The sequence below is a fragment of the Bos taurus genome, chromosome 18 (genome assembly GCF_002263795.3).
Source record: "Bos taurus isolate L1 Dominette 01449 registration number 42190680 breed Hereford chromosome 18, ARS-UCD2.0, whole genome shotgun sequence".
Classification (NCBI taxonomy): domain Eukaryota; kingdom Metazoa; phylum Chordata; class Mammalia; order Artiodactyla; family Bovidae; genus Bos; species Bos taurus.
Genome location: NC_037345.1, coordinates 20,907,900 through 20,926,335, shown reverse-complemented (window position 1 = coordinate 20,926,335; position 18,436 = coordinate 20,907,900). Strand labels below are relative to the sequence as shown.

Below are 18,436 nucleotides of genomic sequence, written 5' to 3'. Positions count from 1 at the left end.
CTGTGCACATATTGCCTGCTAAGTTGCTTCAGTCATGTCCAAGTCTTTGCAGACCGCATGGACTGACCTGCCAGGCTTCCCCATCCATGGAATTCTCCAGGCAAGAATACTGGACTGGGTTGCCATTTCCTTCTCCAGGGGATCTTCCCGACCCAGGGATCAAACCTGCGTCTCTTATGTCTCTTGCATTAGCAGGCAGGTTCTTTGCCTCTAGCACCACCTGTGCTCAGTAAATATGAATTGAATGAATGAATGAATGAGCATGCTCCAAGACTCTGTCAGGGCTAGGAAAATAGAGGGATGGAATCAAAAGGCAGCACCATGGTGGGAAACCATGAGATTGTGTGAAGGTTATCAGTGCATGTGGAATGAACATATTTTTGTTGCTGTTTTCACTGCATTCCTTACTGTATGACTTAGGGCTGCTCCCTGGGCTCATTGGTCTGCCCTCCAGAAAAACCTCCATCTCGATTAGATCAAGAAATGTTTTCCTGAAAGTGGTAGACTGTGTGAGATTTAAGGAAACAAAAACAAGCAGAAGTGAAATTGATCCAAATGGAACATTTCCTCTTGCAATGCCCATAATAAAAACTCTTCATTTTCCAAATACATTCAAATATAGGAAACTGAACCAGCTTGACCCCAGAGAATGAAAATCATAATGGCTTCGTAAATGATCTCTGTTACAGGGAGGCAAGTGGTATGGAAGAAATGAACTTGGCAAAATTAGTAGAAAAAGTGGGGAATCAAGAATTAAGGGTATCCGTAGATTAATCATTTTTGCAGTGACTGTCATCTCTCTAACCAAGAAGACTGCTAGATAAGGGAATATTGTTTGGCACTGGCTGCTGTGTTGTTTGTGATAATGAGCACAAACCCCATCTGTAAGGACAACATGATGTTTCATTCTGTAGGATTTTTTTCCCTACATTTGAATCAAACATTGATGAAAGCTCTAGTGCCAGCAGCTGTTCAGAGACAATTTAATTCCAGCTGTGATAATTCACCGTGTCAGACATTGGCTGTTATATGTTGATACAACAGTTCTCCAGATTTGCATTTTTATCAAAAGGAACAAATGTTTTGAACATTTCAGTACAGATGGTATTTAACCATGTACATACTACTTTAACATGTACAAGGTAAACACTGGAAAGTCAATATCTGTAAAAAGTAATTATATAAACTCTAACTGATTAATCTGATATTGGTCATATGGCATAGTTGCAGAAGTCAATGTCTTTTTTTGGTTGCTGCCATACTTGGTTATTTTTATTATCTCAGACAACCAGTGCTTTGATTACTGTTTTCTCTAAGGAATGCTTAACTTTATATTTCATGGATTACCTCTCTTTAAAAGTCATTTAAGGTTTTAGCCTTTTCTTAGTTACATAATATAGTGTTATGGCATTGTTTTATTAGATTATGAAATAGTAATATATTGAATTCTAGGTCAAAATTAATTTCTTTAAAAAATATACTAGAGGGACATATTATATGTCAGATCTCTTTATGCCTTAACAAAAATAAAAATGAAAATCTCCTTAATTTTAACTGCCTAGCAAAAGACATGCTTTATGTTCAAGTTTAAAAAATAATCCTATGTGATGATTTCACTGTACATCTTTTCTTGAGCAAAAAATAAAGCCCAAGTTAACGTTAATACGCTACATTAGAGTATGTGCCTAATTTCCCAATCACTTCATTAAAAGCATTAAAAGTAAATTTATTTGGTTTTTTAACATTTTAATGAGTGCAAACTCATTCAGGAAGACTTTAGGTTTGATGCTGTGAAGTCAAAATTGTGCCTGAAACTGATTCCCTTCCCATAGATATCACCCACTAGATAACACTATGGGGACCAGGATGCTCTGAGTTTGAAATTCACACATTTGCTTTATGTTTTCTGTCTATGTCATGATTACCCTGACCATTTTTAAAGTACTTTAAATATTTATTGAAATAATATTTCAAGTGTTAATTACAGTGGTAATGAAAACAGCCAAATGCCACATATCAAGAATGAGTGTTTATCCGTATTGTTAATGTGATATGTTAGATTTCATTAAGCAGTAATGGGGTAGCAAATGAGTCACAAATTACAGTTGCATCTGTTACTAGACCACATTAGTGCCAAAATAACAGCAAATGCAGCCATAGGGTTACATTCATTAGCCAGCCACGCTTGTGGCCAATTCATCCTTTGTGTTTGAGAACTCGGGGTACCGCAGTCGGAAACTGACATCTTTGGGGAGTTGTTCTTGGAATCAATATGTCAGAAAATCTAATATTTCACTCTAGCTTTCAAATGTGCAGTTTCTCTCTCATGTTTTGCATCTACTGAGTCTGCGGAGAAACTCAAGATGTTCAGTTGCCCAGCCACAGACACCCATAGCTTGTGACTTCTTTATTTCTGGTGAGATACAAATAGCAGTTGACAGGCTCTATAGACAAGAAATGGGGTGTGTGTGTGTGTGTGTGTGTGTTTCTCCCCTTGGGTTTGTTTCTATTTTCTTTCAAATGGTTATTAAGTTACATCATCATTGATAGCTTGAAGAAGGATGATTTTCAGCTCTTAATTAGTTTTCTTAACCAATTATAGTAGATTCAAATTATCTTGCACCAATTCAGTCTTCAAAAAATGCTATTAATAATAAATGAACTATAATGTTGACCCTCTGAGCTGGAAATAAAAAGTATCTGAGTAACTGCTTCACCCTACCAAAAAGAATATTCTAGACACTGACCCCTCTTCCCACAAAATCGAAGTTCTATTTTAAGAAAGATAGTTAATGGGGTTCAGCAGGCAGCTCTAATTTGTACCCCAACGTCCTATGTGAAAATACTATCTTTAAGGGTCTAAGTAGCACTGAAAAAAGTATCCATTATTTACTTAGGTCTTGAGAAATAACAGAGAGTACTTGAGTGACATCCATGGAATTAGTACATTTCTATCAATACATCTCTATGCTCCTTCTATGGCGTTTTAAAACTGAAGACCGGAAGAGAAGTGTTCCGATAAATACAAATTAAAAATCTTCCTGTAAAAGAAAATTCTCCTTTTTGTTTAAATAAAAGCCCTGGATATATATGCTCTGATGATCCTTATATAAAATGCTTTATTACAAAGAGTAACAACTTCCATAGAATCAGGTATTGCGCTTGGCAATATACCAATAAGGAAATTTAAAAAAGCAAACCATACATTTGACATCACTCGTTTTATATGTTGTGGCAGAAAGTAAATATGTGTAATGTTCACTTCTGGATTAATGTTGTGTGTGCGCTCCACAAAATCGTCAGCATTTGATGAAGCATGTGGATAATGTAAGCGTTTGAGCTGTTTCACTAACATATCAATAAAGTGGCAATTTGTTATATAGCCAAATCTAATGTCGCTGGTGCTCCAACTAACAACAAAGACAGATGTTGCTAATTAAGTACGCATTAAAAAACTGTTAATACTGATACTCCATTAAAACCATATGATAATGAGACTTAAATCTTTAATCAGAATGATCAGCAAAACTTTATATATGGAAATCTGTGTTTAAGATGTTTTCATTTGAGAAATAAATATTTGGTCTATCTGTGTAGTGTTTTCCTGTGACATAGTTCTTTTTCCCTCCAAGGAGAAATAAGATCTAGGAACAGAATATGAAGATATCTATATTTTGTTTCCTTTTAGCAGACATTCCATACACCAAGCCTTGGGGATGAGGAGTTTGAAATACCCCCCATCACGCCGCCTCCAGAGTCGGATCCCGCCCTGGGCATGCCTGATGTCCTTCTGCCCTTTCAAGGCCTCAGCGATCCATTGCCTTCCCAGGGAAGTGAATTCACGCCCCAGTTTCCCCCTCAAAGCCTGGATCTTCCTTCCATAACAATCTCAAGAAATCTCGTGGAACAAGATGGCGTGCTTCATAGCAGTGGGTTGCATATGGTAGGCAGCAAATTTACTGCTTGAAAGTATTTTGCTTATCGTTTGAACTTCACAGGGTAAAGATCCGAGAGCCCATGTTCTGAAACATGCTCATGCCTGTCTACTGGTGGACATGCCTACTGGTGGACATGCAGATTGTTCCTCCTGGTGCCATTTAAAGGCAGATAGTGGAGCAGTCTCTGGTGTTGGACAAGATGGCATTGGGTTGGTTGACTTGAAAAAGGAGGACTCCACAAGATCCTCTGGTTTGAATTGATTTTTTAAAGAAGTCTGACTCGTTGGTTTGAAAGCAGCCAATTTTCCCTTGCTTTTGGTTTGACAGAGATATGTCCTTGAGTTGAAAGTTTGCCCAGGAGAGTTTTTAAAAAAGGGAGCCCTTACCAGGGCTCAGGCCTTTTGCATTTGTTGGATTAAAGCGTCATGTTTATGATATGTGATTTGCTCCTACCTGAAATGGAATATCAAACTGTGATACAGAGAAAGGGAAAAAGAATAATTGTTTATAACCAGCAGAGGAAAGTATAGAGTGGGTTATTTTGTGAAATATACCTAATTGTGTTATTTATTGTTGTAAACATCAAATAAGGCACTCCAGAGAGCCAAAATTACTAATGCAATAATTTTGGTTCTGTTTTTCTTGGTGTGCAATTATAGTTAGCAATCACCAGAGTAAATCTACTTAAATATTTTAAACTCTTCTGCTGGGGCTGTTTTTTCCCTACCATAGTATATAAGGCATTGGGTGTCTATCTAGGTGAAGTATGAAGCAGACGTTTTAAAACAAGATTAATAGTTTATAGGGCTTTTTTTTTTTTCCTTAAACCCTGATAAAATGAAACAGATGTGTTGGTATAACAAAAAACAAATCCTATTGCTTGTTTACATATTTCTCTGCGCATTATGACCATGCCAGTGATGTTTATTGGTTTCATTGTTAATTCCCCAGATAACAGCAGATGATTGCAAAATATGTAGTGGATTAGCAGTGCAAAGATTCAGTGTGTGCTCTGAAATATAAGATTACTTTCCCAAATAGGATTGCAGCAACATAATTTTCTTTGCCTGTGATCTTTTGTGTTTGAGCTGAACATCAGGGTTTTTATTTTTACTTTTTTGTCAGAAAAGAGTGCAAGGAACAGTCCGGAAATGGTCATTAAGTATTCATAAATGTTCCTCGCCATCTCAAATAATTGTTTCCTGTGGACTTTCTTGCATTTCTGTCCCTTTGACACTGGAAGGGAGAGTTCTGTCCTCTGTCTCTCTACAATCAGCCTTGCAATGTTGTGCCTGGAAAATAATAAAAATAAAAAGGGTGTTTAGTTGCCAAGGGAGTTTGCCCAGGGTTCACCATTATTCATAGATGCTCAGCGAGGCTCATTTAAGTTAGGGAAATAGTTAAAAGACCATATAATGCATGCTAAAATGTGTGTTTTATTAAATTGGTAAATATTTATTAATAATATAAGAATCTGCCTTTAAATTAAACATCTGATGAATTACCTTGCCTTAAAGCTATAAAACTGTTATTGCTGCTATAAAAAAGTGTAAAGGAGGCATTTTGACTATGAAATTTCATTTCATGGTCAATTGAATTTACTATATTGGAAAGAACTAAAGATGGAATCATAAAATAATTATGATATTCACATACACTTAAAGAACAATGCTTTCATGGAGTGGCGTTGGGAGAGAGGACTCAATTTTTAATGCTTCTTTTGTAATGTATTGCTAATCACTCACGCAGTTGAATTATTTCATTGATTTTGAAAAGTAGAAGTCCTTTAGCTAAGTGCAAACGGTTGTCATGGTGTTTACGTGGATCTCATCACATTTATTGGTGCCTTTCTGAAGTTTTGCTGAACCTGAATGATATTTATTTTGGCTGGAAACAAACTAATCTTGTTGAAAATTCGAGTAGAATTTCACCTTGAAGAAATGTCATGGGATTTTAAATCACAAATGTTGGAAAAAATAAAATGTACCAGGACAGAATTACGATGAATACAACGTGTCGTTGGCTTTGTTCTATGTACTACCTGACATGTTCACCTATAAACTGGAATTCAGAATCGCCAGAGGCATGGTTAAAAATAGGTTATGTCAAGGTTCTTCTATATTTCCCTCCGGGCACCGAGATGGCTGGCGACATCGTAATGCTCCACGGCAGCTCCTCGGAGATTTCCCTCAGGAAGGTCACCAGAAAAATAAGAAATAATACTTTATACATCATGCATTCAGGTTCCCAGTGTGCACTGGCTGTTTCGTACCTTATGCGACTAAGAAGTTTTATTATCCTAATGAGTATGGCTGTCGCTTAAGAATTGCTATGGTAAATTAGGACTATCATGTAGGCAGAAAAGCCAGCTTGTTTGTGTAGTATTGAACCAGCTTTTCTTCAGAGCCTCGTTGGTTTTCCTTTAGAGAGTGACAGTTTGTTACATTACTGATTAACTGCATTTTGTTGGCAACATGTTTATCTTCTTTAAATTTCTGCCGTTATATTTAAAAAAACAGAAAGCAGGAACAAAAAAGAAAAGAGGGGGGGATTAAAAAGAGTCTAATGATTAGCGTTCCCATTTCAAAGTATGCAAATAATGCCCTGGTATTCAAAAGCAAATTGTTGAAAAAATTGAAATCTGATGCATTTGTGACTTCAAAGAACAACCTTGATTTGCTTGTTGTGGATATGTGTATTTTCAAACAGGATGTGGTTGGCAAGTCAAAATCAACAGTCATAGTTTGGTTAAAAATTCTTTTTACCTCTAAGCATTATTGTCAGTTCAGATGATCATCTGGAAATTATTTTAATCTACCAAAGATGGCAATCCTAAAAATCTACAACATGTGCTCCAAAGGGTTTCTTTTTTTTTTTTTTTAACACCTCTCTATAATCTGCCCAGCCTGCTGAGTAGCATTGACATCAGTAGTACATCAATTTCAGAAAGTGGATTATTTTTACTAGACAGCTATTGTGACATATTGGGTCAGTCATAAATGAAAGATATTCATGCAAGCATGCAATACTTGTAATGAAGTCTCACTCTGACCTTCTGTATGATTGATTCTGTAATTTAGTTTTCTCAGGCAGTGCCTGAAATGAAATGAAATCATGTTGAACAAGTTTTGAATACCCACAGTGCACCAGGAGAAGAAAAATCTGCAGCCCTAGAGGCTTGAGAGAGAGCAGCTGAACGATTTATCTCTATGCTATTATAGCCTTTGCCAGCATTCAACATTTCTTTTTTTTTTTTTTTTCTTATTTGGCTTAAGTACTTAATTCTGCAGGTAGCTGTAAATGGGAAAATAAAATGCTGTTCAGATTTAAAATGACAGGACAGGAGTATGTGCAGGGGACTGATAAAATATCTTGAATAGAACTGACCTTTCATGTAGCTGAAAGTTACTGGGGGATTCATCCTCATAATTACCATATAGATTATTTTTATTTCTTTCCTGCAATGAAACATTTCAGAGAGCAGTAGTGCTGATTGAATGAAAATTGAACTTGTTAACATTCTTTTCAGCTTAGCCTGTTGTACATAACAGAAGGTTAGCTTTGATGAATTTCAAAATTCTCTTTGATATCCAAGAAACAGACAGTAAAATAATTGTCTCTAGTCTGATATTTTAGATGCCCCCCCAAAGAGAATTTATAAAACACACTGATAATTCACATACTTTTTCTTTGTACATTATATTTCATGTTTGAAGGACCAACGTTTTCTGTTTGGTATTTGCTTTGGACCTAATTGTGACAGCATATATTTATAGAAAAGACTCCTGGTGCTCTGGTTATATCAAACATAGTATTAGAAAATTGAAAATGATGGAAGTAAGGGAGGTAAATTTGAGTATGGTAGTCTCTGTACCTGTTAAAGAAAGAGAATAAGAGAGGAGAAAAAAAAAAAGTCCTATAGAAGATATGCACACAGAGAAGAAAAAGTAGCAGCTTTTAAAATATTCGTAAAGCTCTTAAGACATAATCCAGGCAGACATCATTTTTGATCAGAAAAATCAAAGTGTATCAAAATAATTCTAAAATTACCAGGCTTATTTTAGAAAATTTTATTTTTCATATCGTCATTTAGTATGGGTCTAATTCTGGATTATTTTTATTTTCACAAAATAACTTTCATGCCATTTTTGTACTTTCCAAAATCTTAAAAGAGAAATAGCCCACTTTCAATTAATACATTGTTTTAGCAATGTTGCTTAATGTGTTACAGATAAAACAGTTATTTCATGGGTCATTAATGTGTTTAATGCGTGGAACGTTCTATTAAAACAAGCCCTTATTATTGTTATGGACATGTTCATTGCTATTGTCAATAGAAGCGGCAAAGCTAAATTCCGCTGGACGATCACCATTTAGCCATTGGAGGGGACCAACAGTTTCTCATACAAATTGAACGATTACTTCAATAATGTTTATTTTTGGTCAAGTATCGTTGAAACATTTTCTTATGGTAAGTTAACAGTAGAAAAGGCATGTCTTACATAAGCAAAATGACTCACTTTGAATGCAGTGGGACCCATCTCTTAAAAGTCCAACTTATAAAATTGAAACCATATTAACTCTAGCACACATTTACTGAGCACCTACTAAGTGCTATATATTCTTAATCATTAGAGACTGATCACTTATAAATTGAGTTTTTGGTTAGCAGTGTCTCTTCCATGTAATACCAAAAATGCAGAGTCTGATGACTGCTTCATAGAGGCATGTTGTTCGGAGTCAACTTTAATTTAGCTGTTACTACACCTTGACAATCGTCTGCTCAAAATACCAAGGCCACAGACATTTTACAAGCTGCCTTTCTTGGTAGAGCAAATAGCCTTTTACCATGCATAGCTCTACGTACCTCCTGAGCCTGAACATCGGAGTGTTCTCTTTAAGACTGAGTTAACTTTAGGATCATGTTTTTGTTTTTAAAAGGATCATGTATTGAAGGAGGGGAATGTTCCAAATTTCTGCTAAACCCAATTAGCTGTTGTGAAGGGCAACCTGTGATGACTTGGCTGGTTTATCACATTCAAAGAAACATGTTATTAAAAAGTTAGCCTATGATTTATTTCCCTGTGTCTCATTTGAACATATAAGCTACAGTTATAAGCTTTTATAGCATTGGCAGTACTTCCCTGTGGGTTAGGGACAGTAGACAGACCATTTTACACATTTTTATTTATGTATTTATTTTAGTTTTGGTCGCACCGAGTCCTTGTTGCGGCTCATGGGCTTTCTCTAGTTTCGCAGAGAGCAGAGTCTGCTCTCTATTTGAGGTGTGCAGGCTTCTCATTGCAGTGGCTTCGCTTGTCCTGGAGCGTGGGCTCTAGGGTGTGTGGACTTCCGTAGTTTCAGCGCATGGGCTTAGCTGCCCTGTGGCATGTGGGATCTTCCCGCACCCGGGATTGAACTGGACTTGGCTTGCATTGCAGCGTGGATTCTTAACCACTGAACCACCAGTGTGTATGCGCGTGCTCAGTCGTGTCCGACTGTGACCCCATGGACTGGAGCCCACCAGGCTCCTCTGTCCATGAGATTTCCCAGGCAAGAGTACTAGAGTGGGTTGCCATTTCCTCCTCCAGGGGATCTTCCTGATCCAGGGATCGAACTCACGACTTCTGCATCTCCTACATTGGCAGGCGGATTCTTTACCACTGCACCATCTGAGAGGCTCCCTGGACCACCGGGAAGGCTCTCAAACAACTTTTGGAGGGATGAGAGTTACTCCTGTACTGTTGCCTCACTTTCTTGTGTTCACAGCCCTTGTTGCCCTTAGGAGACAGCCTTCTTTGCTTGTTTAAGGCCTGTCCTCCCCTCCTTGCCTGTCTCTTTTGCTATTAGTTCATCCTGAGACCTAGAAGCGTCTGTGCTGAAACACACGAGGCTCTCAATAAATATTTTGTTGAATACATGAATGAATGAAAGGATCATGAGAGAATATTTATTGGTTATTAAGAGTGTACGTTGAATACTAAATAAAAATGGAGGGGAAGGGGATTTAAAACATCAACAGCTGTAAAAATAGAATTAATCTTTAAAATTTTAATTTAGGATCAAATAAAATCAATATAGAGCTGACTGCTTGGTAAAACAAAGGGAGTTAGAGGGTGTATGAGAAAATACCATTGTTTTGTCATAAACTCTTAAAATTTTTATTTTGCTGAGAAGCTATTAATTATCTTTGGGGAAGACTGTTTTTCACAAAACTTTCAAGTGTAGGTATGTTTGATTATAACCCTGAGAGTAGTTATTAAGTAAAAATTATCTATTTCAGTGTAGATATTTTGATGAATATAAAGTTTATGGTATGTAGGTCTGTAATTATCATTGGTATGCATCTGGCACAACTTTATTTGTTTGAGGTTCTATTTGGGTTAGGAATACATTAGTTATGCCTAAGTATCAATTAATTGCTTATCTGCAAATAAAATTTTAACATTGCTCTAGAATATAAATAAGTGAGCTTAAAATTATTGGATTTCCTATTTGTAGTTCTCTGATATTTATAAATACAAAGCAATTTTTATTACTGATAATTGTTTAATTGGTCCATTTCTTAAGAAATATTGATTAAAATAACACATTGTGAAAATTTATTTAGTCACACTCGCTAATATGTTTGGGCTGTTTGCTTCTTAATTAGATGTTCTTTATTATGAAATCGTAAGGTTGAATTGTTACAGAGAATATTGTTTGTAAATGCAGATGGTAGATGCTTTAAATACATTTGCATCTTAGATTTTTAAAATTCCTTTTGATAAAATCCTTTGGCGTACTTTCAAAGATGGAAGTAAGCACCAATGTACTGAGTAATGGTTGATAGAATAATGTGTGGTACTTAAAATTATAAAATCTATTTGAATATCTTTTACTTTGTAAAAGAAACAAGAAAGCAATACAGGAGGATCTGTGATTATGTATCACCAAGCATGTATCACAGAGATAAATGTCAGGCATGGGAAGGAAAGAGAAATGTACTCAGAGAGGACTTCGTGGAAGGACTGGTCCTTGTCCTGAAAGTAGGAGTGGAAACAATGTGAATGTGTAAAGGAAGTAGAATTTTCTTGGCTATGGTAGTAAGAACAAACTGTTTCCATTCCCCTCCCCATCCCCTCAAACCCCAGGTATCTTCTAGGAAGTATGGACATGGTAATATGAGATCGTGATTTACACAGTAGGGACATTTTTCAACTTTTCATCCTCTTTCAGTCTTGATTAAATCAAGGAGGCAGTCTCAGTTTGAGGCTAATTAGTCTTTCACATCTCTCTTTCATCCTTTTTCAAAAGGAGAAAGCAGAACTTTGGCCCCAAATCTTAGGTAGATCCCCATATTTAGATGGACTGTGTTGTTATTTGCTTTACTTAGTATTTACCTGGCATTGCAACGATCGTGGTGATTCCAGTTTCTAATTTATGCTAGCGAGCTAAAGTTTCCTTTTTAATATAAAATTATTCAGATTTTTAGCCATTTGCTCCAATGATTAATGTTCATTAATAGAATGGATTTCAGGCAATTGAAGAAAACAAGGAACCGCTACCCAAAACATCCATTCCTTGGTTTCCTTTTTAAAAAACAAACGACAAAGAGGCTCTTTCATCAGGTGGAAAGAGGAGCGAGTCTCAGCTAAGCACTCTGCCCATGAAGACATAGACAAACCATCAAGGCATCATTGCCCAAAGACTTTGTCAAATGGTATTTATAGGCAAGTAGAAGGCAGTGTGCTTCCTGTTCGAAGTCTGTGACCTGCCCATTCTGAATAATCTTCTCTGGTTGCAAATGCTTGAGTACTCTTCAAATCATGCTACCATATCCCACTCCTGGGCATATACCCAGAGAAAATGAAAATTCAAAAAGATACATGCACCCCATATTCCTTGCAGCATTATTTACAGTAGCCAGGACATGGAAGCATGTCCATCAACAGAGGAATGGCTGAAGAAGATGTTATACATGTATACAATGAGATACTACTCAGCCATAAAAAGGAACAAAATTGTGCCATTTGTAGAGATGTGGATGGACCTAGAAACTGTCATACAGAGTGAAGTCAGAAAGAGAAAGACAAATATATTAACACATATGTGTGGAATCTAGAAAAATAGTATAGATGAGCTTATTTGCAAAGCAGAAATAGAGACACAGACATGGAGAACAAATGTATGGATACCAAGGAGGGGAGGGAGTGTGTGGGATGGATTGGGATTGATATATATACACTATTATATACAAAATAGATAACTAATGAGAATCAAAAAACATAAAATAAAGGAGCCTGGGCTTTTAGGAGCTATCATATATATTTTATTGATTTACAGTTTAATTTTTATTAGAAAATTAAAATTTATGGCTTCTCTGATAGCTCAGTTGGTAAAGAATCCACCTGTAATTCAGGAGACCCTGGTTCAATTCCTGGGCTGGGAAGATCCACTGGAGAAGGGATAGGCTACCCATTCCAATATTCTTGGGCTTCCCTTGTGGCTCCTCTGGTAAAGAATCTGCCTGCAATGTGGGAGACATGGGTTTGATCCCTGGGTTGGGAAGATCCCCTGGAGAAGGGAAAGTCTACCCACTCCAGTATTTTGACCTAGAGAATTCCATGGACTGTATAGTCCATGCGGTAGCAAAGAATTGGACACAAGTGGGAGTCTTTCACTTCACTTTTTATTAGAAAGTAAATTAAAAATTGCTTCATTCTACAAAAAATAAAAAAGTTCATACCAATTAAAAAAATAAGTTGAGGTGTTAGGCTCTTTATACTATTTATAATTAAATCCAAGTTGTCCACAATTGATGGGTTGCCCATCAAGTACAATCAGTTAATATTTATTGGGATGAATGATGTCATTAAATAGGTACAAGCTTTTAAACTTTCAATGGCTCCTTTCTCCATTGTGAATAAAACCCAGAATGGACTACAGACCCATTACTTATGGCCATTACTTGTTCTCCAGCTTCACAGCAAGCCTTGCTTTTCCTGGGCAGTAACACGGACCTCTTCTTATCCATCATGTGCTTCCTTAGGGCTTCCTAAGTGTCACTGGTGGTAAAGAACCTGCCTGCCAATGCAGGAGATTCAAGAGACACGGGTTTGATCCCTGAGTCGGGAAGATCCCCTGGAGTAGGGCATGGAAACCCACTCCAGCATTCTTGCCTGGAGAATCCTTTGGACAGAGGAGCCTGGTGGGCTGTAGTCCATAGGGTCACAAAGAGTCAGATGCGACTTAGCGAGCACACACACACATGTGCTCCCTTATGCCACGGGACTTTGACATGTTCTTCTTCTCTGCATACAATGCTTTTCCCTCTTTTCTAGCTCTCTTAGCTTCCACTCATCCTTTACAACTCAACCCAGTGGGTCACCTCTGCAGGGGAGCATCCCCCAGTTTTCCCACCTCACCTGATTTGGCCCATCCCCATCCTTCCCAAACCCACTGCACTTCGCTGTTCGCCTTGCCTAACCCGCTCCTGCCTTTCCTGGCCTCCTCATTTCTCAAGCATGACAAGCCTTCTCCCATCTCAGACTTTGCACATGCTCTTCCCTCTGGCTGGAACATACTTTCTCCCCATTTTCTGATGGACTTCTTCTTACTCTTCAGGTATCAGCTCAAAAGTCACCTTCGAGAGGCCTTTCCTACTAACCGAATCAAATATAGCTACCCTCTCCTGAATAAATTTTTTTTTTTTTTTTGCATAGCCTTTTTATTTTTCCAAAGCCTTTTTATTTTTCCACAATATTTATCACAGTTTGAATCTTTTTTATGCACATATGTTCTGTTTTTACAGACAGAACCTAATTTTGGACACCCAGTTCTCTTCCCCCACAAGAAGATGATTTCTGTTATATTTCTCTAATAAAATCATTTTCAAATGGGGCATTGCAGATTTTGTCCATCAGGGAATTTTGCTGTGTCTGGAGACAGTTGAATGTCACAGCTTGGTGGGGAGGGGAGGTTACTGGCACCCAGTGGATAGAGACCAGAGATGCTATTAAGCATTTACAATGCTCAAGATGCATTGCAAGCAAAGGATTTGATGCGTCTGCCCGACAAAGAATTATCCAGTCCAAAATGTCAATACTGCTGAGGTTGACAAACTCTTATCTAATATTATCAGTTAGAAGACAAAGTGAGATAAGAAGAAAGAAGGAGTTGCTTTCCAATGATGAACAATTTAGGAAACGATACAAGTGAACTCTCCATATAAAACATAATTGTATGAAGAGTCAAAAAGGCTACCGGCATTCAGTCCTTCTTGTTGGATGTGATAATAGAATCTCTTATAACCCAGTAGTTGCTTTGTCTTTCAGTGATCATTGGTAAATCTTTCAATGCTTAATGTTAATAAGCAAGATTAATGATTTACAAAAACACATTAAATGTCTTAGGGCTATATCCATGGTTATACATTTCCATCTCATGTCATTGGTGGTGGTGGTGGTGGTGGTGGGTTAGTTGCTAATTCACGTCTGACTCTTTTGCAACCCCATGGACTGTAGCCCACCAGACTCCTCTGTTCATTGGACTTCCCAGGCAAAAATACTGGAGTGAGTTGCCGTTTCTTTCTCCAGGGGATCTTCCCAACCCAGGAATCAAACCCGCATCTCCTGCATTGCAGGCAGATTCTTTACTGACTGAACCATCAGGGAAGCCCTGTAGTATCATTACTACTAGGAAAAGTGGTGAGCTGTTTTGGAGGAATATAGATGAATTATTCTTGCCTACATTTTTTTATAGTATTAATAAATTCATTAGTCCATCCTAAATTCTGTCTAAATAGAGTCATGTTTAAAAGAATCACATGGTAATTTTCTAGTTTTGAAACATATGAGCATTGGTATACTGGCGTCGCTGGCCTGCTACATCGTACGTGCTCAATAAATACTTTTCAACTGAGCTGACATCTTTTTCTTCTTAAGTGGAAATCCTAAGATCACAGGAGGTTTTTTTTTAAGGTTACTTTTTGAAATAGAAAATGATTGGAGCTGTTAAGGATCATCAGGTTCCCCAAGGAGGTTGTTAATAATTGGTGACCCTAAAGGAACTTGATTCTCTAAAGAGATACTTTCACCATTAATCTTCTTATACTATAATCCTCACACGTAGGAAGTTATTATCAGATAACAATGGACCATGGTAGATGCTAGCACATTTGGTTGCATTGATTATGTGGTTCACAGGTTACCTGACAATATTTTAGAGGTCCTTGGTGTATGGTCCTGTGGGAGATAAGAAAGGTGGGCCAGCATTTTTTGGATTTGAAGACCACGTGGATGGCTCTAAGTTTTGGCAAGATTGTGGCCCCACCACCACCAGTATGCTTCAGGAGTGGTTTTCACACTGTCCCCAATTCAGAAACCACCCCCCCCTTTTTTCTTTTAGTGAAATGAGTCTCAATTTATATAAAACAAATAAAAATGGAGCTGCTTTTGTTAAAGGAGGGTGGTGATGGCACAGAGTTCAGAGCCCTTTCATCTCCCACTCTGTCAGTACACGCTGCCAGCAGTGGTGGCACCATGGCGCCTTTGCTGTGTCCTTGTTCAGTTGCTAAGTCAAGTCTGACTCTTTTGCCACCCCATGGACTGTAGCCCGCCAGGCTCCTCTGTCCATGGGACTTAGAGAACGGTTTCTCCATCAACCAGTCACCCCAGCTACCTCTGTGGCTTAGGGGATCCTTCTTATCCAAGCATAGGTACAATAGTATCTAACTCAGGAAGTTATTTAGAGGACTGGATTGGAAAGTGCACACTAAGCTTAGCACAGGTCCCAGATCCGAAGAAACACACAGTCGATGTTCCTTGTTCATGAACCTTGGCTGTTTGTCAACAGGAACTCTTAGGCAACTAGGTCTATCATAAATGCATAAATGGCAGGTGGAGTTCAGGAAGAGTGGACAAAGCCAAAAATCTAACCCCATGGCCTTCTGTGTGACCATGAGATTCCTCTGAAATATTGTACATCTGGGATGCACCTGTCAAGTATCTATACCTGCTGATGTTCATGGGCATGGGAGTAAAGAAAGCACAGTGGCTTCTTGGTTAATGAGAAGGCTGTGTAAATTACATCCTCATATTTCGTGGCCATACCAGTTAACTGATTATTTTACCATTGGAATTAAAATACTCTGGAGTTGCCTGCAGATATTTTAAAATAGTTAGATTTAAAGAAGTCTGAAAGGATCTTTGAAAAGCCTCTGAAAGATATATTTGGAGACTAAAGTTAAGAAAAAGATAGCATAATTCCCAGTTGTGGCGGGCTGAAAAACATCAGTAAGCAATGGTAGAACTTTAAAAGAACATGGAAGAGTGGACAGTCTCCTCAGATTTTTGAAGAGAAATAGCTAAATGTGTGAAGAGTGCCAAGAAAAGGAAATTAAGACACACTGATAACATGAAATCCACTTTTGTGATACCAGACTGTAGAAGGACTCCTACAAGGAGAATGTAGTATTTTCAGAGTGTCTTGTTAGTGAGACAAAAAGAGTTGGGGTTGCTCTGAAATGTGGAGCACCTTTTTCCAGTATTCCATAGGAATTTGATAACTCAAAAATTATTAATGGAAAATATGTATCTTTTCTATTAAACTCTGACAATTAGCCACAGACTCCTTGAGTGTTTTTATCTCTTGGTTTTAGATTTTCCTAACTATAGTGTTTGAGTTTCTGTTTGTTTGTTTCGTGTTTTTGTGAATGGGACAAGTTAAGATGCTCCCCTCCTTACCCCTCCAATCCAGTATGATGTAACTACTGTTTACATTTTTTTAAACTATTTATTTATTTGGTTGCCTCCAGGCTTAGTCACAGTGTATGGGATCTTCCTTTGCTGCAGACAGGCTTCTCTCTAGTTGTGATGCAACTATGTGGAATCTTAGTTCCCCGAGGGATCAAACCTGCATCCCCTGCATTGGAAGGTGGATTCTTATCTACTGGATCACCCCAGAAGTCCCTAAACTTAAAAACAAACAAACAAAAAAAAAAACAAAGAGGGGCTATACTCCATAACTGTTTTGCAACCTGGTTTTTCACTTGCTGCTGCTGCTGCTGCTAAGTCGCTTCAGTCATGTCCGACTCTGTGCGACCCTATAGACGGCAGCCCACCAGGCTCTCCCATCCCTGGGATTCTCCAGGCAAGAAAACTGGAGTGGGTTGCCATTTCCTTCTCCAATGCATGAAAGTGAAAAGTGAAAGTGAAGTCGCTCAGTCATGTCCGACTCTTCGAGACCCCATGGACTGCAGCCCACCAGGCTCCTCCATCCATGGGATTTTCCAGGCAAGAGTACTGGAGTGGGGTGCCATCACCTTCTCCGTTTCACTTGCTAGATCTTGCATATCATTCTAGATTAGTGGCTCTCTAGAACTGGAAGCAAGTTTGCCCTCCATGGGGCAATATCTGGAGACATTTTTGATTGTCATGACTGGTGAAGGAAAGGAGGCTGCTATTGGCATCTCCACGTTTGATTCCTGGGTCGGGAAGATCCCCTGGAGAAGGGAATGGCAACCAACTCCAGTATTCTTGCCTGGAGAATTCCATGGACAGAGGAGCCTGGTGGGCTACAGTTCAAGTGGTCACAAAGAGTTGGATATGACTGAGCAACTAACACACACACACAGGGAGAGACCAGGGTTACTGTTAACAACCTACAATGCAAAGGACAGCCACCACAGCAAAGAATTATCTGGTCCAGAATGTCATTAGAGCCAAAATGAAGACACTCTTCTCTAGGTCAATACACATAAATCTAATTCATTATTTTAAAAAGCTTCATAATACTTTGTAGCATGATCGATCATAATTTATTCAACTAGTTTCCTATTGATAGCTCTTGGCTTCTGAATTAGTGGCATTATAATATTTATAATTCATTTGTTTCTTTAAAGAGCAAAATAAGCTTTATGAGAAATATTGAAAAGAAGAATTCATAGGGTTATGTATAAAATTAGATTCTGGGTCACTGTGAGTCAAGAGAATTTGGTTTCAAGAAAATCGCAGGCTCATTCTAAATGACAAGACTTAAATGAAGTCATTTGAAAAGCATGTCTTCATTTTTGTATTCTTTGGAATGAGAAGAAGAAGCAAATCTAAATCCTTTTCTATGCCTCCCCAAAACAGAGAAGGCTACTTTTGAAGTGTTGGCAGTAATTTTCAGGGGAGCTAATTCTGATGGTCTCTACCTCCTCCTGATACATATTTTAAACAATTCATTAATACATTAAATCAGGATGGGTTAAGCAAAAGAAAACAAAGCAGGTTTAAGATGAAAAAAAGTGATATCCAATCCTAAAGACATGGAATGGCTTCCAGATGCCATTGACAGTATAATTCTGAATTGGAATGATCCTCTGGTTAACCACAGAGGGTTTTACAGAGAGGGTGCCCTGAAGCAAACAGATGCTTGCTCCGCGTTTCTCTAGCCCATCCTTGCTACATGGCGTATGCATGCCTGGGAGGATAAAATAGAGAACAGCTTCTCCCCATATTGCAGAGCTGGAGAAA

The 18,436-nt window shown here is 38.0% G+C and overlaps 1 protein-coding gene across 2 annotated transcripts in view; it reads left to right on the top strand.

Moving 5' to 3' along the window:
- TOX3 (TOX high mobility group box family member 3) overlaps nucleotides 1-18,436 on the top strand; it is a 121,824-nt gene that overhangs the window by 88,879 nt on the left and 14,509 nt on the right. Inside the window, exon 3 of one of the 2 annotated variants that reach the window (XM_005218800.5) lies at nucleotides 3,692-3,943. In XM_005218800.5, the coding sequence (XP_005218857.1) occupies nucleotides 3,692-3,943 (252 nt within the window). Of the gene's footprint in view, nucleotides 1-3,688; nucleotides 3,944-18,436 lie in introns of both variants that reach the window. The other variant, XM_002694777.7, reaches the window with a different exon arrangement.